At 42.8% G+C, this 23,258-nt stretch overlaps 1 protein-coding gene across 2 annotated transcripts in view; it reads left to right on the top strand.

Annotated features, from left to right (window-relative positions):
* The first annotated feature begins 4,238 nt into the window (after nucleotides 1–4,238).
* NFX1 (nuclear transcription factor, X-box binding 1) overlaps nucleotides 4,239–23,258 on the top strand; it is a 64,671-nt gene continuing 45,651 nt past the window's right edge. For both annotated transcript variants that reach the window (XR_014689787.1, XM_084510052.1), the window contains exons 1-5: nucleotides 4,239–4,287; nucleotides 13,813–14,859; nucleotides 18,212–18,373; nucleotides 19,822–19,899; nucleotides 22,158–22,263. Coding sequence is in view for 1 of the 2 variants with exons in the window: in XM_084510052.1 (XP_084366178.1) it covers nucleotides 4,263–4,287; nucleotides 13,813–14,859; nucleotides 18,212–18,373; nucleotides 19,822–19,899; nucleotides 22,158–22,263 (1,418 nt within the window). In the remaining variant the exon portion in view is untranslated. The remainder of the gene's footprint in view (nucleotides 4,288–13,812; nucleotides 14,860–18,211; nucleotides 18,374–19,821; nucleotides 19,900–22,157; nucleotides 22,264–23,258) is intronic.

The raw sequence follows: 23,258 nt of genomic DNA, 5'->3' as shown, positions 1-23,258 counted from the left end.
CTCATTTGGGAAAGACTTGAAACAGCTTTTTTATTTAGACATTACCAGGCAATTATATTATCATTACATTGTTATAAATAATATTACAGTATCATGTAAAAAAAATATGCACCCATGGCCTTAACTTTTCTGTGTGGCACATTGGGGGTGCACACTCAGATCTTCCAAAGTGACCGTTGTATTACTAATATCATCTGTACACCCCACCAGTGTGCTTTCTTTCAGCTTCTAACTTCTTTGGACCATCAAAGCAACCAAACTTGTGAGGTCAGGTGCAGCTTTATCTTGACATTTTACTTTCATTCAATGCTGCTTGGCCAACTGTACTGCAAACAATCTTTTATTTGCTATCAGCTGTAAAAGGATGGTAGGGTCAGTCCTCATCTGATTCCTCCCTCTACAAGTTACAGATCTCTAGCAAGTTACAGACCCCCTCCCACTCCTAAATACATTACTTTCCAGAAGGTTTATGTAAGTCATTCTTTGTACAGAAGTCATTGAATGCTTTTGATCCCCTTTCTTACTGCCCTTTCATAAGCCTTTCCCCATATTTCCATATACTTTTTGAGATGGAAGAATTAGGTTTGTGCATGATATTTATCAGTTTATACACTGTATTGGTGTTTTATCTATTTTATTCTTTACTGCTTTCTTAGAAGCACTTAAGAATGAAATTTGCTTTCTTTTGCACTACTGGGCAAAGAGAAAAGATTTGCATACAACTACCTGTAATAACTTACAACAATTCAAGGCCCTTCCTTTTAAATATGAAGATGGGACTGTTTCATCCCATATGCACTACTTTACATTTAACTTTCTGGAATTCCATCTGCCGTTTTTTGCCCATACACTCAGTATCCTAAGACACTTCTGCCTGCAGTTCTTCTCATTCTGCCATTGCCTACGTTTCCCTAAAAAACATTGTACCATCAGCATACTCTGACACTGTTTCCAGAGCCACAATAAATATGCCGCACAAATCGCATTCACAAACACATCTGTATGGATCTTTACAGTTGGCTTCCTTGTACTGTGAAATTGGAATTGATTTCTACTGCAATTTCATGCCATTTTAGCCAGCTATTTACCCCTGCAGGTATTTATTCCCTGGCAGTGTAACTTTCAAGAGCTTTTGATGAATGACCTTTTCAAATACCTTCTAGAAATCCATAGTCAACTTTATCTCCCTTAGCCACAAGCTTGTTGACTCCTTAGAATTTCAGTAGAATTGTTAGGCAGTTCTTCTCTTAAAAACACCTTTTGGTCTGTCTCATGGTGTAGTTAACATTTCATCTATCACAATTTGGGATTCTATTTTCAATTTTAGACCCAATTTTTTCGTTTGGAAGCATGCTTTGGAAGAGCTGTCCACAGCAACAGGCTCCCTTGTCCCTGCTGTTTAACCATGGCAGGTTTCTTTTTCCCCTGGTAAACATTAGCCTCCAATATCATATCCTTATCAATCCTCCATGTAGCTCTCAAACGCAGTAACTTTAGATGCCACTCTTTTTTTTTTTTTTTTTTTTTTTTTTAACCAGTTTCTTCATTTTTAGGTAGTTTCCTTTTTTATTATTTATTTTGAATGAAAGCATACATTGGTGGGCTCTTTTTGCCTTATGTATTGAAAGAATGGTCAATGGAGACAGAACATCTCTATCTTCCGCAATGGACTGAGTCCATGGCACCTCAGAACTCTTCCCATGCCTCCTTGTGTACCCCTACACATTACTGCATCACGCTACTTCTTCTGGCCACAAGGATTGTAAGCTTCCCCACCTCATCTCCCCTCTCACTTGATGGAAATGCTATTTATCAGCATACCTGCAGCAAATAGATCTGTGGCTGTTAGGGCCTACATTGTCAATCAGTGGCTTGATTTGTGGTTTGGGCTGTCCTGTCTCTACAGGCTTGCTGGACAACCTGGCCTGTTGCTTGAGTTGTTGTTGAACCTGAAGTTTTATTGAAACCGCTCTGCTCTTCTTGTGTGAGTATTGTGGAATTTGCTGACTCTCAGCTCCCAGCTCTACATACCACATGGATCAGTGTGTCCTATGACTGACAGTCATGCCAGTCAGATGGAAAAAAGCAGCCACTGAGAAAAGAAATGAGTAGTAAACGGTGCGGGGAAGGGAAGAGAAATATTCAAGGAGGATGAAGTAGAAAAAAATATATGTTTTAAGGGAGGGAGTAAGATTTAGTGGGGAGATCCTTGCTCCTATCCCTGCACTGAAAAGGGGAAAAGATGAGGAAAAGATAAAAAAGACTATTTTGGCCAAACTAAAGAAGAGAATAAAATCAAATGCCTACACAGAAATGATGGACAATTATGTTAGGCTATATGGAGTAGATGGAACTGGCCTGATGCAAATTTGAGAGAAGAAAGGGGAAAAAAAAAAACAAACAACAACAAAAAAAAGAACTGTTTAGCTATAAAGGGAAAATGGACAACCATATAAATCCTCAATGCCCTTCTGTATAGAAATCCTCAATACCTTGCCGTAAGTCTTGTGTGAACCTTGCCATTTATGAATCTTTAACTACGTCACTATTTTGATTTTAGCAAACACGACTGAGTTATTGCATTAAGTAGGCTAATGATTAACTGATGATTAAGTGCTGCTAAGGAAAAAAAAATCATACAATCTAATTTGTGATTTACCATAAAGGTATTAATAAATCTTAAATTGCTGCTAAATTAAACCTGTGTAAAAATTTCATCCACAACAGCTCTGTGTAGACATAATAACTGGCATTTTTGCAGCAGCACGTATAGGTGCAAATTCCTATAGTGTTTTCCATACCACAACATTTTTTTGGTGATAGCAAAAAAGAGTGTGGATATTGAAGTGGTAGTGCTGTGGTATTCGTGTAAAGCAATGTTAAAAATCTGTAGCAGTTCTATGTGAGTGTTACGGTCATGTTTCTACAGTAGTGACAAAGAACATAGGAACCAGAGGACTACTGCACATATCTTGTCAGAATCACAGAATCACAGAATTTCTAGGTTGGAAGAGACCTCAAGATCATCGAGTCCAACCTCTGACCTAACACTAACAAGTCCTCCATTAAACCAAGCAGCAGCAGGAAAACCATGCATCAGGCAGCAGCAGGAAAACCACACATCGCCTGTGAGAGAATGCATTAGCTCTGCTGCTACCACATACTTTGATTGCTAACTTGGATGAGAAAAATTTTTACATACGGCAAAGCACTTCATATATATTCATAATCCATGTGCATGTAGCATGCATGTAGCACATTTATAAGGCTGTTGCTGTACTGGTTTGCAAACTTCCTTGGCAGCAGCGGCAGGAGTCTGGGATGCCTTTCAGCAACTAGAGTTTCTACAAAAGGCCCACGGCTTCTTTAAGGTGTTTCGAGCCGTGAACTTTACTAAGAGGGGAAGAACTATGTCACAGATTGGACCTTGATCTGAGAACGGGTGAGGGTGCGGAGGGCAGAACGCAGAGCTTGTGTGCAGTCGTGTTCCTCGGTGGTGCTGTTCTTCAGAGCTGCAGTTGCTATGGCACTGCAAAGTTACTCGGCAGTGCTTAAAAAGATCAGCAGCTCTGTGAGGACTCCGGAGCTACACCGCAACGGCAAAAGTAGAGAACCGTTCTGTAGATGTACTGTAACCATGGCACTAAACCTCTGCAGGGAAGTGTGAATCATACAATGGCTCAACACTGGTGCCGAGAGCCGCATTATGACAAAGCACGCAGTTCTGGGGAGCATTTGGAGCTGGAGCACGACAAGATCTGCCTGCAGCACTGATGGCATCACGGGCAGCCTTGTGTGGGCTTCCCAGCACACAACGAAGTTAGCCCAGGCTCTGGAAGGCAACCAGTGCAGTGGCAAAGACAACACAGACACAAAGTTTATTGACAAGCCAATTCACTGCCAGCGCTGATACTTCTGTTCCCTTTCCCCTTCCCTTCCCTTCCCTTCCCTTCCCTTCCCTTCCCTTCCCTTCCCTTCCCTTCCCTTCCCTTCCCTTCCCTTCCCTTCCCTTCCCTTCCCTTCCCTTCCCTTCCCTTCCCTCCCCTCCCCTCCCCTCCCCTCCCCTCCCCTCAGCCCATGGCTGCCTCCCGCCCTCGCGCCCCCTCCCGCCCCCGGCCCCGCCCCCCCCCTCCCTCCCCGCTCCAGCCCCGCTGCGGCTGCGCGCGCCGAGCCGCACTCAGCGGGGAGGGGCGCTGCGGGGCCACTGCGCCTGCGCGGCGGCGGCGGGGTCCCGGGGCGGGGGCGGGGGGGGGAGCGGCGGCATGGCGGAAGCGCGGCTGGGCGCAGGTGAGTGCGGCCGCTGGGAGCGGGGGGGGGCGGGGGGGGGGAGCGGTTGGAGCCCGGCACGGCGAAGGGCAGGGCCGTTAGGGGCCGTTGGGGCCGTTATGGCCGCGGCACCACCTGTTGTTGTACCGCAACTTGGAGGGTCCCGGGGAGGGCTGTGGGCTGGGGGGAGATGGGGCGAGTTTCGGCGGCGTGATGGGACAACGGGGACCAAAATAATAAAAATAATAATAATAAATAAATAAAGTCGCGGAGATGTGTGGTCTCCGGGAAACTTGCTGCTGCTCTGACCACCGCCATCTTCGCCTGCCCGCATCGCCCCCTTCCCCCCGGTGGCCTGCCCCGGTCGCACGGGAGCTCGTAGGGTTAAATGCCTCAGTGAAGGCGTTTTGTGGGGTTGTGCAGGGGGCTGTTAGCGAGTGCTCCCCCAGCCCCCTCCAACGTCCCACCGACCTCCCACGTGCCGAGGGGAGCTTGGGTGCTGAGCCTGGAACGGGACTGAGCACCACAAGCGAAAAAAAAAGTTAAATTCTCATTTCTTTTCCTCCTCAGTGATGTTTTTTAAGGTGCAGGATCAAACTAAGTTCACTGGGTGTGATTGCTGACGAGGAGGAGGGAGCAGCCTCTCCAGACACATCCCAGCCTCACCTTTAATGGCTTGCCCGGTGCTGTTGTGGTCACTTAGCTGCAGGACTCCTGCTGAATTGTGTCCTGGGCGTGTAACTAGAAATAGCGCCTGCCTGCAGTCATTCATGATGTTTAGTGCTTTCATCATTTCCTTTTCTTTCAGTCTGGGTAGACTTTTCAGGTAATCTGTGTAACTTTGGGCTCACTTGATGAGCTAACTACATTCATTGTCAATAAGGTTGTTAAATCTCTGCCAGGTAGTGTGTCCTGGACTTTCATAGCAGAGGGTAAAGAAGAAAATACAAATCTTTGTTGTAATATAAATCTGTTAAAATATGAGTTTCTGGAGTTAATTCAGACTAAGGATATCATTAGCCTGTACTGCTGATACCACCTTCAACCTCTTCTCCTCTGTTCTCAGCACCCAGGCAGTGAGCGAAGAGGGAAAAGTCATTTGAGTTCATTTTTGATGGCATGAAAATAGGTCCACAGCCTTGATGTGGGCCTGTAACACGTTCAGAGTAGTCTGATAGTTTCGGACTAGTAAAGAGGAGCTACTGCAAGCAGCTTGTCTGTTCATCTCTGTGCTGTCAGGTTGTGAGTCAGCTCAGGTGCTGAAACCTTTTCTGCAGTGCATATGCATTGGAATAAAGCCTTATATAATTATATTGAGCTAAACTGTGTTACTAAAAATGGTAAATTAGCCTGGGCTGTTCACTGCTTCTATATTTGCTTTAAAATACAGAAGCTAACCCAGGTATTGTCACATGGCATCAAGTTCTGGAGTTTGTTCCTTGCCCTGGTAATATGTGTCGTGTCGTTGAGACTCATCTCTTAGGTAATTCTGGATATGTGTTTGTGCGATATTAAGATGTGAAATAGCTTTTGTCTAGGAATTGTGGTGGTTTTACTCGGGTGGGCAGCCGAGCTCCATCTCAGGTGCTGTCTCACTCCCCCTCCTCAAAGGGAAAGGGAGAGAAAATAAAATGAAAAGGCCTCAAGGGTTGAGATAAGGATGGGGAGATGGCAATTACCGTGACAGGCAAAACAGACTCAGAGTAGGGAGATAGTACGATTTAATGCCTGTAACTAACAAGCCAGAGAAGTGAGAAACAAAAAAGAAACCAAAAATGCCTTCCCCCCATCCACCCTGTTCCACCTCCTACCCCAGGATGCCATCCTTCCCGAACTGATCTGGTGTGGGCTTCCCACAGGCTGCAGCTCTTCAAGAACTGCTCCAAATGTGGCTCCGTCCCATGGGGTCCATCCATCCATCCCCCAGGAGCAAACTGCTCCAGCACGGGTCCCCCACGGGTGGGCGGCAGCTCCCCCCAGACCCCCTGCTCCTGCGTGGGCTCTTCTCCACGGGCTGCAGCTCCAGCTCGGGGCCTGCTCCTGCGGGGGCTCTGCATGGGCCACAGCCTCCTCCAGGCCACATCCACCTGCTCCACTGGGGGCTCCTCCACCCATGTGGGGGCTGCAGCGTGGAGATCTGCTCCATGTGGGACCCATGGGCTGCAGGGGGACAGCCTGCTCCACCACGCTCCTCACCACAGGCTGCAGGGGAATTCTGCTCCGGCACCTGGAGCACCTCTCCCCTTCCTTCACTGACCTTGGTGTCTGCAAGGCTTTTTCTCACTCCTCACTCTCCCAGCTGCTGTTCTGCAGCAGGTTTTGTTTTTTTTTTTTTCCACTGTTTTAAATATACTTTCATGGAGGCGCAAACAACATCACTTATTGGCACAGCTCTGGCAGGCACCAGGTTCATTATCTAACATGGGGTTGCTTCTGGATTGTTCTCACAGAAGCCACCGCTATAGCCCCCCGCTACCAAAACCTTGCCATGTGAACCCACTGCAGAACTTCATGGACAGCCTGACTTTGAGAGATTAAATGTGAAAAATATTTCTGGTCTCAGGTTATACCAGGGGAAGCAGTTGAGGTCAAAGAATGGCTGGTTTAGGTCATGGCACATGTGCAACCTGAACAGGATATTTTGATAATAGTGAATGGTTATTGAGATCCAGGGGAAGAATATAATGAACAAGACAGTTGTGGAGTGATTTGGCATGCTGGTGTACCTTTCCAGTTTCCAGCCTTGTGCACCTGGAAGAGACATCCCAAATGAAAGGTTGTATTTGTATTTAATAGACATTACAGATTTTTTCCCCATCAGTTGCTGCAATTGCTGTTAAATGTAGTTTTGCCTTTTTGCCTTTACAATGACAAGTGGGTTCTTTTTCCTCATACAGCAAGTCATTAAAATGAAGGTATCAAGGAGCTGCTACAAAGCATTGAACAGTGTGCTGTAAGGATGAACGAGAGAGTGAAAACTCATAATGCATTTAGTCCTTATGCAAAAGTCATTCTGCAGTAGATATTTCCCTTAGACTTACGAAGCTATTTATGGTGAAGTTGTAGTTCTCCCTACTTACATATTTTTCTTCTGTCTTCTTCAAGTGGGCCAGCCAAAACTTAATATTTTGTTCTTAATGTAGGTGCATTGAATTTGGACAGTAATGTAAGGAGAGAAGAGCATAGTAATATGCACTAATACACTTTGGGGGCCAACTGGCTGGCAGGCAGCTCTGCAGAGAGGGACCTTGGGGTCCTTCATGGATTAAAAGTTGACCATGAGCCAGAAATAAACCCTTACTGCAAGGTCAACAGTACCCCAGACTGCATTTCGAAGAATGTTGCCAAATGGTCAAGGGAGGCTGTAGTCAGCACTGGTAAGGCTGCAACTGTAGTATTGTGTCCAGTTCTGGGCTCCCCACTATGAGGAAGATTTCCCTTAGTGGAGAAAGTCCAGCAAAGGGCTACCAAGATGATTAAGGCGTGGGAGCATCACTCATAAAGGGGAGAGACTGAGAGATCTGGGACTTTGTGGCCTCGAAAAGAGAAGGCTCAGGAGAGAGTAGGTAAATAATTATGGATCCAGGCTCTTCTCAGTGGTATTGAGTGAAGGGTAAATGTCAAAGTACATGAAATTCTGTCTGAACACAAGAAGTGTTTTTATCGTGAGGGTGGTCTAGAACAGGTTGCAGAGAGGTTGTGGAGGCTGTCCGTAGAGGTGTTTCAAACCTGACTGGGCATAGCTCAAGCAGGGTGTTTGGGCTATGGATGATCTGAAGAGTTCCTTTCCACCCTCAGCCATTCAGTGATTCCATGATAGTGGTGCTTTTGTGTGTCATTCTTTCTCTAATTTCTGGAAAGAGTTGTGGGAAGGGAACATATCTTTTAATAGATGAGCTGTCACAGTTGGAATAAATAGTAAGTTTCGGACGGGCATTTTGTTTTGCATGAAAATGGGTCCCACTGCATGGTTCTTTAAGCTTGAAACAATATCATTCCTGTTGAGAAAGAAATCCAGTCTTTCGCAAATCTGCGTTGTCTGTGAAAATTATAGCATGATGTAGTTGAATACAGTTATATAAAATGCCCAGAGAAGACAGAAAAGATTGAGGTTGTTCTGTGAGGAAGATGTTTTATGCTTCCAAAGCTATCAAAAAGCTTTGGATTTCCATAATGTACCATTCTTTTTTTGCTTTTTTTTCCTGGCACAGTATAAAACAGGTACTATAAGATCTGCAGTGTGTCTTCCCTGTTGTGTGTGCTTTTGTGTTCAGCTGATTGGACTATTTTGTATCTGGATATATCTGGTGTTGTCTACAAATAGACTGATGTGTACACACTGTATGCTGTCACTTATCTTCAGAAATAACCTTTCAGAATTTGAATTGCTTTGAGTCACAGAATCATAAAATGGTTTGGGTCAGAAGAGACCTTAAAGATCATCTGGTGCTAACCCTCCCCAATGTCGATAGGGACACCTTCCACCATACCAGGTTGGTCCAAGTCCCATCCAGCCTGGCCTTAAATGCTTCCAGGGATGGTGCATCAACAGGTCCTCTGTGCAACCTGTTCCAGTGCCTCACCACCCTCTGAGTAAAGAATTGCTTCCTAAAATCTAATCAAAATCTGCCCTGTTCTAGTTTAAAATCATTACTCTTTGTACTATAACTATACTCCCTGTCAAAGAGTCCCTCCCTGGCTTTCCTGTAGGCCCCCTTTAAGTACTGGAAGACTGCTGTAACGTCTCCTTGGAGCCATCTCTTCACCAGGCTGAACAACGCCAGCGCCTTCAGCCTGTCTCTATAGTGAAGGTGCTCCAGCCCTCTGATCGTCTTTGCAGCTCTCCTCTGGACTTGCTCTGATAGGTCCATGTCTTTCTTGTGCTGGGGACCCCAGAGCTGAATGCAGTCTCACAAGAACAGAGTAGAAAAGGAGAATCACCTCTCGACCTGCTGGCCACGCTTCTTTTGATGCAGCCCAGGACACGGTTGGCTTTCTGGGCTGCAGGCACACATTGCTGGCTCGTGTTGAGCTCCTCATCACCAACACCCCCAAGTCCTTCTCAGGTCTGCTCTCAATCTATTCTCCATCCAGCTTGTTTTTGCATTTGGGACTGCTCTAGCCCAGGTGCCGGCCCTTGCACTTGACCTTGTTGAATTGCAGGAGGTTCACATGGGCTCAGCTGTCAAGCCTGTCTAGGTCCCTCTGGATGGCATCTGTTCTCTGCAGCGTGTTAGGGGGAACCTGTTGTTTGCCCTACTAGAGTGGGTTTCCACTGGCATCCAGAATTCACTCAAAGAGTGAAGTCTTACTTAATTCAGTGAAAACTTAATGATACCCACGTATCAGCTCGAGCTGGGTTCCTCCAAGGAGGGACCCAGCTCAAAACTTTCCCTGGCTTCCTATATGTGTACAATCTTCGGCTCCTGTACAGTCTTACATACCTTTACAATATTTACTATAGTCTAATTAGTTCTCACTGCATATACGTTATTTTCCTTCAGCTTGGTGGTTCTTTGTTGCAGGGCAGGATGGCTTCTGCTATCTCCCAGGGCTGGCTCTCATCTGGCACCATCCTTAGTCAGCACATCCCCCCCTTCCCCATCAGCACCACCCAGGTCCCCACACGATGCCGCTCGCTGTTCCTCAGTCACCACTGAATACCAGAATCAGGTGATACAGAGCTCTTACTGTGGCCTAAGGCTTCACTAAATGTAGTAACCTGAAAAGGTAGCTACCTGAATTTGTTACATACCAGTGGATTGTTTCCCTCTAAAGCTTGTTGACCACACCACACAGCTTGGTGTCTTCAGCAAACATGCTGAGGGTACACTCAATCCCTCTGTCCATGTCACTGACAAAGATGTTAAACAGCACTGGTCCCAGTACTGACCCCTGAAGAACACCACTCGCCACTGATCTCCACTTGGACATTGAGCTGTTGACAACACTTTGAGTGCAACCATCCAGCCAATTCCTTATCGATCAAGTGGTCTCTGTGTCAAATTCATGTCTCTCCAGTCCTGACGGGGATGTTGTGTGGGACAGGCAGAGCTCTGTGCACTCCAGCTGCTCATTGACATAGAGGGTGACACCCCCTCCTCACGTCCCCTGCCTGTCCTTCCTAAAGAGCCGGTATCCTTCCATGCCGACACTCCAGTTGTGGGAGCTGTTCCACCATACCTCCGTAGTTTCAGTGAGGTCACAGCCCTGCAGGCGTGTGTACATCTCTTAACTCCTCTTGTTTATTCCCCATGCTACTGCGCTATCATAGAGGCATTTACGTTGGGTCCCCGAATGAAGCTTACTTACTGGGGTGGCCAAAAGTCCTTTGTGCTGCTCCTCAGGTGCTCCCCTGCTGACCCGTGACCCTTCTCCAGGCTCTGGGTGGGCATCTCTGACACCAGCATCAAACTGGGAGGAGCAGGATGGGTTGAGGTTCCCTTCCCCCAGCAACTTTAGTTTAAAGCCCTCTTCACCAGCTTGGCAACCTGTCACCACAGATGCTCTTCAAAGATGCTCTGACAGGTGGACCCCATCAGCCCCCAGCAGCCCAGGCTTCTCAAAGCCAGTCCCATGGTCTAAGTAGCCAAAGCCCTGCCTGTGGCACCAGTCCTGTAAGCATCTGTTGGTTTGCTACATCAAACTGGCCCTTTCAAACCCTTTCCCTTTGAACAGGAGCATGGATGAAAGGACTTCATCCGTGTTGCCAACTTCCACTCTCCTGTGTTATTGCCCCCCTCCCCTCTGTGAGTGGTGGTGAAGGAGATTTTGCTGCAGGCCTTGGTTTGAAACTGATGACATCTGTCTGCCCTGAAATGAACTTGGCCTTCTCCTGGGAGCTAGTGTATAAACAAAGCATGTGATAAACAGTGATTGCCTGACTGACTGCTAAATTTTGAGCTGGATGCCTCAAGATTATTATTAAAACACCTTCATTAATGGCTCTTCATTCAATTTAACGTGCTGAGAATACGAACCTTCTTTGATTATTTTATAGAAATACAGGCTGGAATCTAGCTGTAGATGTTTCCTTTCTCTTGGGAGATTTATGTATTTACATGTAACTGTCAGAGGAAATCTGAGCCATGGTTAGCCACTGTTTATTGTATTTTTGTATGTGTTCTGCTGTTTCTTGTCTTGGCAGACAGTAATCAATTGAGTTAGTAGAATTTACCATTTCTCTGGATTATTTTTTTTACAATGTAAAAGCTGGCAGTAAGAATAGGAATCCTATTCATGGATGATTTTAAAAAAAAGGTCTTAATTATTAATATTACTGAGGTGTTTTATATCTGTTTTATGGTTTTCCATCTGTTTCTTCAAATTTGCATGTTATTTGGAAAGCACCCACACAGTGAAGGCGTGTTTGCTAATGTTCAGAGGGAAGGAAGCTCTTCTGTCTCAGTTTTGGACCTGTTGCCTCTTGTCCTTTCACTGTGCACCACTAAAAAGAGCTTGGCTCTGTCCCTGTTATCCCCCCCTCCCCTTCAGGGACTTACATACTTGGATAAGATCCCTTCTGAACCTCCTTGTCTCTAGGCTGAACAGTCCCAACTCTCTTGGCCTTCCTTCAGAGGAGAGATGCTCCAGACTGTTCATCATTTTCATGGCCCATTGTTGGACTCACTCAGGTATGCAGGTGTATCTCTGTCACTGAGGAGCCCAGAACTGGGTGCAGTACTCCAGGTGTGGCTTCATCAGTGCTTCGTAGAGGGGAAGGATCACCTCTGTCGACCTGCTGGCAGTATTTTCATTTCATTTTTCATTTCTGTTGCAGCCCAGAATACTGTTAGCTTGCTTAGCCACAAGGGCACATTGCAGACTCGCATACAAATTGGTGTCCACTAGTCCCCCAGGTCCCTTTCTGCAAAGCTGCTTTCTAGGTGGATGACCCCAAAATGGGCCATGGGTGGTTCTTCCCCAGGTGCAGAACTTTGAACTTCCCCTTTTTGAACTTCATGAGGTTCCTGCCAGCCCATTTCTCCAGCTTGTCAATGTCCCCTGGATGGCAGCATGACCCCCTGGTGAATCAGCCACTCCTGCCAGTTTTGTGTCATCTACAAACCTGCTGGGGTATGCTCTGCCCCATCATCCAGGTCATTAATGAAGATGTTAAACACAACTGGAACCAGTAATGACCCCTGAGGTATACTGCTAGCTACTGTCCTCCAACTAGACTTTGTGACACTGGTCACCACCCTGTGGGCCTGCCCATTCAGCCAGTTTTCAGCCCACCTCACTGCCTGTCCATCTAGCCCAAACATCAGCAGCTTGTCTGTAAGGGTCTTCTGGGGGGACAGTGTCAAAGGCCTTACTGCAGTCCAGGTAGACAATAGTCTTTGCTCTCCCCTCATCCATCTGGCCATCAGAGAAGCTTGTCAGGTTGATCAAGCACGACTTCCTCTTGGTGACTTCATGGTGACTCTTCCTCATGATTTTCTTGTCCTTCACGTGCCTGGAAATTCCACGATCAGCTGTTCCTTCCCCAGAACTGAGGTGAGGTTTACTGGCCTGTAGTTCTCTGCGCCCTCCTCCTTAGAGGTAGGAGGGACATTTGCTTTCCTCCAGTATCCAGACACTTCTGAGTCACCAAGGATTTTTGAATGGCCTCACAGTGATACCAGGTCCCTCAGAGCTTGTGGGTGCATCCCATCAGGGACCATGGAAGCACATATGTCCAGTTTGCTTAAGTATGCCCTGAGCTGATCTCCTTCCCCTAAGGATACATGTTCCTTGCTGCAGTCTTTCTCCTGGTCTCCAGGAGCCTGGATTCCAGAAAGCCAGTCTTTCTAGGAAAGACCGAGACAAAGAAAGCTTTCAGTACCTCAGCCTTTTCCCTGTTCCTCGACGTTCCTCTTGTTGTTCAGCAGTGGGCCCACATTTTCCATGGTCGTCCTTTTGTCACCTCTGTGCTTACAGAAGCCCTTCTTGTCATCTTTGGTGTTCCTGACCAAACTCAATTCCATTTGGACTTTAGGTTTCCAAACTTCATTCCGGGATGCTCTCATGATTTCTCTGCATTTCTCCCAAGGTTACCTGTCCTTGCTTCCATCCCCTGTACGCTTCCTTTTTGTGAGTTTGGCCACTTCTGCCCAACCTCCTGCTCATTGGGATGGACCATGCTTGACCATGGAGCTGATCTTTGAGTATTGACCATCTTTCATTTGGTCACTCTTCACTCCAGGGCTTTTTTGCTGAGAATAAGTTTCAGAATTGAGCTAGATGGGGTTTCTAACATGCACCTCTCTCTTAGCACTTCAGTCGTAGAAATGACAGAAAGAGACATGTATCGTGCTTATACACGCATTGCTGCTCCAAGTGTTCTGTTTGTTTGTTTTTTAATCCTAGGCTTTTTTTCTGTTCCTAACTCTAGGCCATCACAGTCTTTGTCTAAAGAAGTCAAGATGCTTTATCATTCAATTTGAGTTTCTAGAAACTTATTTTTAGTAGTTATGTCTAGCTGGCAGTTGATTAAGCTTTTAGGCCTTTGTCTGTATGGTATTTTTTTTAAGACATGTTTATTTTTTGTCTTTATATTTTTAGGTGCACTGAATCTCAGTCCTGATGCCCCTGATTCCCTTTCAGGAGAAAGACAATCTACAGATGTAAACTGGGTAAATAAAGATAGGAAAGAATCTAGCAGCAATCAGAGTAGAAGTAGTTTACCATTTTCTAGTCTGTCTGAAAGAGCTACGGATTATGAAAACTCTTCCACAAAGCATTGTGGTGTTTTTAATCCTGAAAGTCAGTATGGGAATTCTCAAGACTTTCACCAGTATTTTGGTACCAGTAAAAGTTCAAAAAATCGCTACTTTCAAAGCCAGAGGTGGCACAGATCAAGAAATGATAGCACCTGTACTAGAAATAAGGTAAGACAAAGTACTACTGATACTGCTGCAAGTGCAGGAACTTCAGATGCTGCAATGGTACATGGAAGAAGAGCACCTCCTAGAGGATATAATGACCTTCTCTCTTCAGAGAGTGATAGGGATGTACCTAATGCAGATAGCAGGGGAGCAAAGCCAAAGAAAACACACTTGATGCATGCATCTGGAAGAGGTTTCAGGGAGAAGGGAAGGCAAATACATGAGCGAGAAAAAAGAATTAACTCTAAACAGAAAGCAGAGCTGTTTGAAAATGTTCCATCTTTGGATTTGAGTCAGTCTGACTCTTCAGAGTCATCTGTTGGAAAGGCATTCTGTGAGGCACCGAATGGTAGTGGGGATGAGCAGAAAGGCTACAATTACGTAAACAAAAGATATCCCCGGAAGCCCGTGTGGAATAAACCCCCAGCGGAAAAAGAGAGTCAGAGAAGACATGATTCTCATCGTAGTAAAAATACAAAAGTAGGTAAGAAGTCTTCACATGCATATACTCCAAAAGATAAAAATGAGAGGAAGAAAGAACTTTCTGTTTGCAAAAATGATGAAAACTTGACCAGTGAGAGCAAGCATGAATTGTCTGACTCTGTCAGATGCAATGGAAGAAAGTTCCTGCTAAAGGGGGATCAGGTATCTTCCCTTCATTTCAGCTGGACCCAGTACTGGAAGAAGCAAAGCGATATACCAAAAAACAAGGAAACTCATACAGGTAAGCATTCTAGACTGGTGTGTACTATGGTATTAAAGATATGATCTTAAATAATTTAAACTGCCTTCATACTTGACTAGCTGAAGATGCTTATTATTTCACATTAGGCCAGTATCAGTTTCCAGAGGTAGAACTAAAGCTAAATGTGTGGTTTCTGGTGGGCAGATGCCCCGTAAGTTTACTAGAGAGAACGTATTTTTTTTTAAAAGTTTGTTTTACTACCAAACTGCAAATGATGGCCTAATCAGGCATTGTGTTAAAACATATGTTGTGGGTGTTTTGAACATTTGGTCTTGAGAGGGATAATTCAAAAATTGATTTTTGTGGAGGAAGTTGTTTTATGTTTTATGTAAAAGGAGGTAAATTCCTGGTTGAAGAATTGCATTCTGTTCCTAACCGGATGATTTTCCTTTTTTTTTTTTTTTTTGCAACAGTAGTACCAAAAGGTAATTAGAAATGGAAAATCTCTAGTGTACTGGTTTTGTTTGGAAGTTGGGAGTAGAACCATGTGCTTTTGTTGGTGAAAAGCACACCCTTAAGTTTTCACTGCCTGAGTGAATTTTGTGGCAACCCCTACAGTTAAGGACTTAAATATGAAACGGAAATCTGAATTTCTTCAATGCCACAGTACTGGTTTCTGTTTCTCCAGAAACAGTTTAACCTGGATTTAACCTTATTCTTACATAAGTGATTGGTACACTAATTCTCGTTACCTTGAGTGTGCTGTTGAATTGTGTGAAGATTTTTCTCTTTCAGAGCTTAGAATGTAGTAGCATAATCAGGAAGCATAAAGCAGCTCCAGTAAGAAGCTTTGTTCCCTTGCGAGATGCTTAGGGATCAAGAGCTTCCTTGATCCATTCTAGCTTTAAAATGCCCAGGAGCCTGAAATTTGATGTTCTACTTGAATCATAAAACTAAAGATAGTCAATTTTTCTCCAAATATTGTCCTTAAGTGAAGATCATCATATGCAATAACCAGAAAAAGAGGTAGCGATCTTTTACAGGGAACTTAAGGATCTTTCCTCTGCCACATTGGCAATGCTTCTTTTTCATGCTTCAGCTGGGACCTGTATTGGAAACACTATCTGCCACTATTTTCATGGAGACTGAATCTTTTTACCTGTTAGGTGACAACCATCCTTTCTGAGAGCAATATATCTTTAGTCTCCTGGAGAAGAGTAAGGAAATAAATTTTTGGCATGGTTGTTTTCTTGTCAGCAGGTAAAATTCATAGGGTACTGGAAGCAGAAATGACTGTTAATTCTAAATCTTGTGGTGCTTGATGCAGGATGGCTAGAAGTGATGCTCAGAAGTGCTTGTCCCATATTAAGGAGGGCAAATACTGTGAACACTTTGTGGTGGTTTTACCCAGCCGGGCAGCTGAGCTCCACCACAACCGCTCTCTCGCTTCCCCCTCCTCAAAGGGAAAGGGGGAAAAAGTATGATGAAAAGGTCTGAAGGGTTGAGATGTGAACAGGGAGATCACTCAACAGTTACTGTCACGGGCAAAACTGACGCAGCATAGGGAGATTAGAGAAATTTATTACCTATTGCTGACAAGCTAGAGCGGTGAGAAACAAACAAAAAAAATGAAAACACCTTCCCTCCCATCCACCCTCTTTCACCTCTTCCCCCTGGGCAGCGCAGGGGAACAGGGAGTGGGGGCTGTGTCAGTCTATAGCATTTTGTCTCCACCGCTCCTTCACGGTCACTCTCTGCCCCTGCTCCCCGTGGGGTCCCTCCCACGGGATGCTGTCCTTCCCAAACTAATCCTGCGGGGGCTGCCCACAGGCAGCAGCTCTCCAAGCACTGCTCCCACACGGCTCTGTACCTCGGGGTCCATCCATCCCCCAGGAGCAAACTGCTCCAGCACGGGTCCCCCACGGGTGGGCGGCAGCTCCCCCCAGACCCCTGCTCCTGCGTGGGCTCCTCTCTGTGGGAGACAGCTCCGGCCCAGAGTCTGCTCTAATGGGGTCCTCCACAGGTCACAGCCTCTTTCAGGTCAGCCCCACCTGCTCCACTGTGGTTTTCTCAATGGGCTGCAGTGTGGAAACCTGCTCTGCCCTGGTATACCATGGGCTGCAGGGGGACAGCCTGATCCAACCACCATGCTCCTCACCACAGGCTGCAGGGGAATTTCTGCTGCAGCACCTGGAGCGCCTCCTCCCTCTCCTTCTTCATTGACCTTGGTGTCTGCAAGGCTGTTTCTCACTCCTCTCTCTCCCGGCTGGTGTTGTGCAGAATTTTTTTCCCCTTTCTTAAATAATGCTCTCACAGAGGTATAAACAGCATTGCTTATTGGCACATCTCTGGGCAGCAGCAGGTCCTGTTGGAGCTGGCTGAAATAGGCCCTTATGGGGTAATTTCTGCATTCTTTTCACAGAGGCCATCCCTGCACCCCCATGGTACCCAAACAGTGCCACATAATCCCAATACACACTTGCAGCTTTTAACACCTATACACCTATAGTCATGCTCTCAAAGTCATGTGTGGTACAGAACATTTTGAATTAGTAGTCATTTTTCCTTTGTCATTTGCTACAGGTTCTAACTTCCCTTGTAAAAATGGTGTAAAAGCTATGTAATTAAGAGATTTTAAAATTCCGTGGTCAAATAGTATTTATGAGATGTATTTGATATCTTCGACTTGGTGGGAGAGTTAATCCGGCAGAACTGAAGTTATGTGGTGCCTTTGTTATATTTGTGCATCTAACTCTGTTTTCAGGCTGTTTCATCTTTCATTTAGAATTCTTGCTTTATTTTCAAGATCCTTTTTCAAATTCTTTCATTTGGCTCAAAAGGCCCTATGTTTTGGCTATTGTTTCCCAGTAATTCCACTCCTAAAGCAATTTATGAGGGTCTGGTTTATATAATGCAGGTACAGCACTGTTATTATTTGTTTTGTAGTCTTCCAGAAATAATGATGGGAATGAAATTTAATTTTGAATCAGACTCCTACAGTTGATAAGCTTCAAGGTTTTTGTTGTAAACTTTATATGATACATATGTAAATGATATATATGTAAACTTTTATGATTTCATATAAAATGTTGTGTAAAAACCTCAATCTTGCAGGCGAAGAGCTATTAACTCTTTTGTAAGATCACAATGATTGTTGTTTGTCAACAGAAATTATTGTTGGCACTTTTATGCAAATCTCATACTCCCTTTTCCTGCTCTGAAACTAGAGAAATGTGTACCAAGTATTTTCCAGGGGCAAGCTAATAATACAATTTTCAGAGCCACACAGGAAAAAGACGTTCTGTTAAAATTTACATAAATTCTTGGAATTTAATTTATTTTTTATTAACTAGCTGATGTTTTACATGTAAGTAATATATTTTATGTGCAGGGTCCTTGATTGAGCAGCTGACCACAGAGAAGTACGAGTGTATGGTATGTTGTGAGGTAGTCCGGATAGTAGCCCCTGTGTGGAGCTGCCAAAATTGTTACCATGTGTTCCACCTGAATTGCATTAAGAAATGGGCAAGATCACCGGCTTCTCAAGCAGAAGGTAGATATTTTCTCTCATATGTACATTTTCTCTCAAATATATGTAATAGTAAAAAATTTTTGTTTTCTGTGTTGGAAAACTAGTTCTAAATGGTGTCTAATTTAAGGTAAGTAGTAAGACTAAAAATATATTAAGTCAGAAATGTGTTTTTCAGGGTTCTTTGGATACTTCATATAATCCTCTTAACTGTTTTGATTCTTTCCAGTATTGTGGCTAAAACTGATTTCTGTGTTTAGAATGTAAATACGAGATTGTTCAATGAAATCATTGCATCAAGATGCAAAGCTCTGTCTGCATTTTTGCACACCAGGAAATCTCATGTTCTGTCATCTGTGTTTGACTTAGAAGTCCAACAGAAGCACTACTCCAAGCATTAGTTGTCTGCTTTTAAAAAGGATTGAAAGGAATTGCATTGTTAATGTAATGGCTAAGTATGCTGTACAAAATAATACTATAGGGAATCCCTTGGGGGTTAGTATACTGGCTTTGGGAGCAGCCACATAAGGTGCTTACAAGTTTACAGCACTCAAATAAATCTTGGTAAGGAAGTGGAAGTTGGTCTTGAACATGAACATGAGCATGTATTCATAAATCATCTGAACTGATTGGTTAAGAGAAACAGTGAGGCCTAATTGGCTTATATTGATATAACCAATTTGTGTCCAATAGTGTTTTCACAAATGTCATCACAGGACATGGTTTAGTGATGGTATTCATTTTGTCATGTTGATGATTGATGATCTTGAAGATCTTTTCCAACCTAATTGATTATTTGTTCCTAGCCAGATAGGTACGAATGTTGTCTTCCTTACACTGAAGACATTCCATTGCTACCAACCAACACCTTCCTGAAAAAAGAAGCAAGAAAACTATTATTTAATAAAATACCAACTTAAAGAATAGACTCCATATTAATAGCTAGGTGTAGTCACTATTTAAATAAAATATATCATTCTCATATAGAGCACTAATTTATTCAAGGGCGTGAAGTGATATGTAACTGGTCTTCTGCAATACATGTAAACTTACAGCATGAGACAACGATGAAAAGAAAGTTTAGGTGTTGCTTAAGTCTGTGGGTAGTTTTATTTTTCTTGCCCATTTTCCTCATTTTAACACTTTTTTCTCAAATCTTCAGATATGGTGAAGACTGTCAATATTCTGTGAAGTAGATTGTTGTCTTACAACAGGGAACATGACAACAGAAGTCCAACTTAAAAAAAAAATTGTTCTTGCTTCTATTATGAAGTATGAGTCTGTCAGGTCAGATGAAGTACCACTGCTGTGTTTATGTTGATACTGTAAAAACTTAGCTTATTTTAACCTGCTTTCTCACCGCTTACTCTCATATTGTTTCCTGTTGTTTTCCTGTACTTATTCTAGGCTCACCAATTAGCTCCTTTTATTACTTCAAGTCACTTTTATCTTTATTTTTTTTTTATCCACAGATGGTAATAGTGGTTGGAGATGTCCTGCTTGTCAGAATGCTTCTACACAAGTTCCTAGAACTTACACTTGTTTCTGTGGTGAGTTTCTTGATGGCTTTCACAAAGAAAAACAGTTCTGTTGTTTTGATTCTTTTTTTTTTTTGAATTATGTTTTGTTGCACCTTTGCCTATGTCCTTGAAATTTAACCTTGTTTAAAACTATTGATTTTGGAAGGCTGCCGCGCAGAAAATCACACCCCTGTGTATTGCTTAAAACATCAAAACAAATCATAATTTATATATGTTTTCATATAGTTATATAAAAACACTTACTAGAATTGGGCTTCTATCCTAAAAGCTTTCCTTCTGTATGAGGATTGAAATAACCTGAATCTTTTATGTCTGCTTTTGTGGCCATGGTGCACCAAAATAATATATAACTCAAGCATACAACTGATGTTACTGTAAGAAAACAAGAGTGGCTGTATGAATGTAGCAGTTTTGTTACTTATGTTTATCAGGGACATATATGGGTTCAATAGAAAAGAGTATTAGGACTATTCAGACTTTATGTAGATACATGTTTAATGAAAACGGTAGGTGAAATTGAGTGCAATATCCACTAAGCCATAGGTGTATGACAAGAAGTGAGAAATAAATGATGTTACTTAATTGCAGGCATGCGGATAAATTGTTTGGGATTTACACTTCCGAAATTTGTGTTGATTTCATGTAGCTTTCCCTTCCTTCAGTAAATGTGGCACTAGAAATTTTCACCCCACTTCCTACCAAATAGCTTATTTTGGAATAGAGCCAGTCAATGAACTTATCTTACAGAAACTAAATTTGCACTGTAATAGGTAACAATTTTACCTGAGATTCTCTTTATCTAAATGGTTCAGTGAGTCAATTAAGAACAATGCAATTTCAGGTAAGACATTTAGAGTTCTTGTTACGACAGTCATTTGAAACGTGTACAGGGTTAATAACTCAGGCAGAATGACTGTTTTGATTCCAGATGAAGGATTTACTTTTAAGACAGGTCATCCATCTGTTAAATAAGAAAGATTCTGTCTAGGCTAAGTTGATTTGTCTCTAGACTGTTACATAATTTTGGAAGATCTACGGTATGAACCTCACGTTGTCCACTGGGTCAATATTAGTGCAGTACCATGTTGGAACATAAACATTTAATCTGTATATAATTTTACATTGATGATAGATAGGGCATTTGAACTTAACCAGCTACTTATTATGCAAGTCTATCTTGTATTTGTTGCAGAATACTAAATTTCTGTTGAGTGTGGTCAAGCCTTGTGGTTTTTCGTTAGTGGTGGTGGTTTTTATTTTTTCCCTCTCTATTGCATGGGGGAAATTCCTGGCTTATTTTTCTTTAGAATCTTCAAATTTTCAGGATTTTCTTGGTGAATAAAGGCCATCCATGCTCTGTGTTCATACTTTTCTAACTTGCTACTTACAATATAGGTGTACTAAAAGAGCCATGTCACTAAAAAATACATTTTCTTGGTGTCCTTAATTGTTGCTGCTCTGATCTGTAATACTAGTTCAGTTGCTTCTCTTGCAGACAGCCAAATTAGATTTGCCTTTGTGATGAAATGTGGTAATTAACTTTAACCAGGACAATCATCTCATGCTCTTAGAGCTACAAGATTTGTTAAGGATATGTCAGTTCAATTAAAACGTAGTTTCAGTGCTTACCTGAAAGCCTCATATATTCCATGAGTATAACCTAAAGGATTTATCACTTTTTGTTCAAGACTTCCTACTGCATTCATGAAAATGTCAACATTTAAGGTTTATGCAAAATCTGCTTCTTTTTGGGGAAGTCACTTTTATAATTTGCACAGTCATTTCATGCTGCCCCCATTCTCCATCTCTATACCAGCTAGATCTTACGTATTGGGAATGGTATCTATTTTTCTGTGTTGAGGCAGCAAGGGGGTTGCACCGTTTAATTTTCTTACCTACTATGCAGTCTGATCAACTAAAGGGACCTTTTCACTTTCTTGTGTTTTGTTAGTTTAGTTTGATGTCAAATAACAACTACCCAAGAGCCTGCTGAGAGCATAGAAGGAAAGAATCTTCTGGAGCTTGATATTCCTGTGGAATTTACTTTTAAAGATGTTAAGTATATATCTGCAATGAGATTAAAAAAAAAAAAAAAAAAAAAGGAAGAAAAAAACAAATACCATGAAACTTCTTATGTTGTTTTGCTTTACAAATAAGATTACTCAGTATTAAAAATAGAAATTTTTCTTTTTGATCTAATATTTCTCCCAAATTGAATATTATACTCAAATCAATACACGTTTGTGACTTTGACGTTTTTTTTTTAGGTAAGGTACACAATCCCGAATGGAATAGAAATGAAATTCCACATAGCTGTGGGGAGCTTTGTGGAAAGAAGAGACAGACTTTGGACTGCCCACATCTTTGCAACATGTAAGTAAATGTCATGTGACTATTGAACTTCAGAAAACTTCTGAAGACTATATTTGAGTTCTTTTTGACTGTAGGATATGCCTACAGGTGTACCTGGTATATAGCTCAACTGAAGCTTGAAAGAAATGGAGGCTATTTGTGGTTGTGTAAAGTGAATTCATATCAGAGCATGTACAGGAGGTCAGATGCAACAGTTGTATCAACGTTTCAATCCTATTGTAGTAGCTGAACCAGCTGCATAACTTGGTTTCAAGAACTTTAGTTGAAGTTAAGAAAGTAGTGAATAAAAGTAGTTTACATGTGTCTCCACCAGAGATTTTAGGTGCCTCTTTTCCTGTAATGGAACATGTATATCTTAATCTAAATAGTAGTGGTTCTTGATTTGACTAAAGGTCCACTTACTTCTATTCTTTGTTTTTGTTTTTTTTGGCTTGTAAACTGTTGAGGTTTAGAAGGCATTATATGTAATGCCTTTATTCGTTTGTTCAAACCACCAGGCTAATGAAACAAAATCCTTATGGAGATTGCAATCAGTATATGTAACTTGGATTGTTTTTATTAACGTTTATTTGTATAACTCCCTGAAGAGAGGCAAAGACCAATTTTATTTTCAGTTTTGGATGTTTTCCTTAGGTCTTCTTTAGCAGTGTGGATGTAATACCGTATCCACAAGATTAACAGCACTAGGCCAGCTTTTTCAATATACAACTGTTTGCTAGTCAGAAAAATTGTGTTGTTCTTAGCGTATCTGTTTTCATCTGACATACATGAAGACAAGTCTGTAATGACAGACTTATCAACAGCTTTGAGAGCATTTGAAAAAGATCTCACAAAGGCAGTAATTCCAACTTTCCCTCTATTCTCTGTACTGTTTTAAGCCTAGATGTTTGGTTTTCCTTTGTAGGTCTTTGGTGCTGTAGTCTTCACAACAGTTGCAGAAAGTTTTTGGGGCTGTATTGTCAAATCTAATACTTTTACTGTCAGGCAGATCTAAG

This window comes from Aythya ferina (assembly GCF_964211825.1).
Source record: "Aythya ferina genome assembly, chromosome: 2".
Classification (NCBI taxonomy): Eukaryota; Metazoa; Chordata; class Aves; order Anseriformes; family Anatidae; genus Aythya; species Aythya ferina.
The sequence above is the reverse complement of the archived record's forward strand: the minus strand, read 5'-3'. Positions and strand labels throughout refer to the sequence as shown.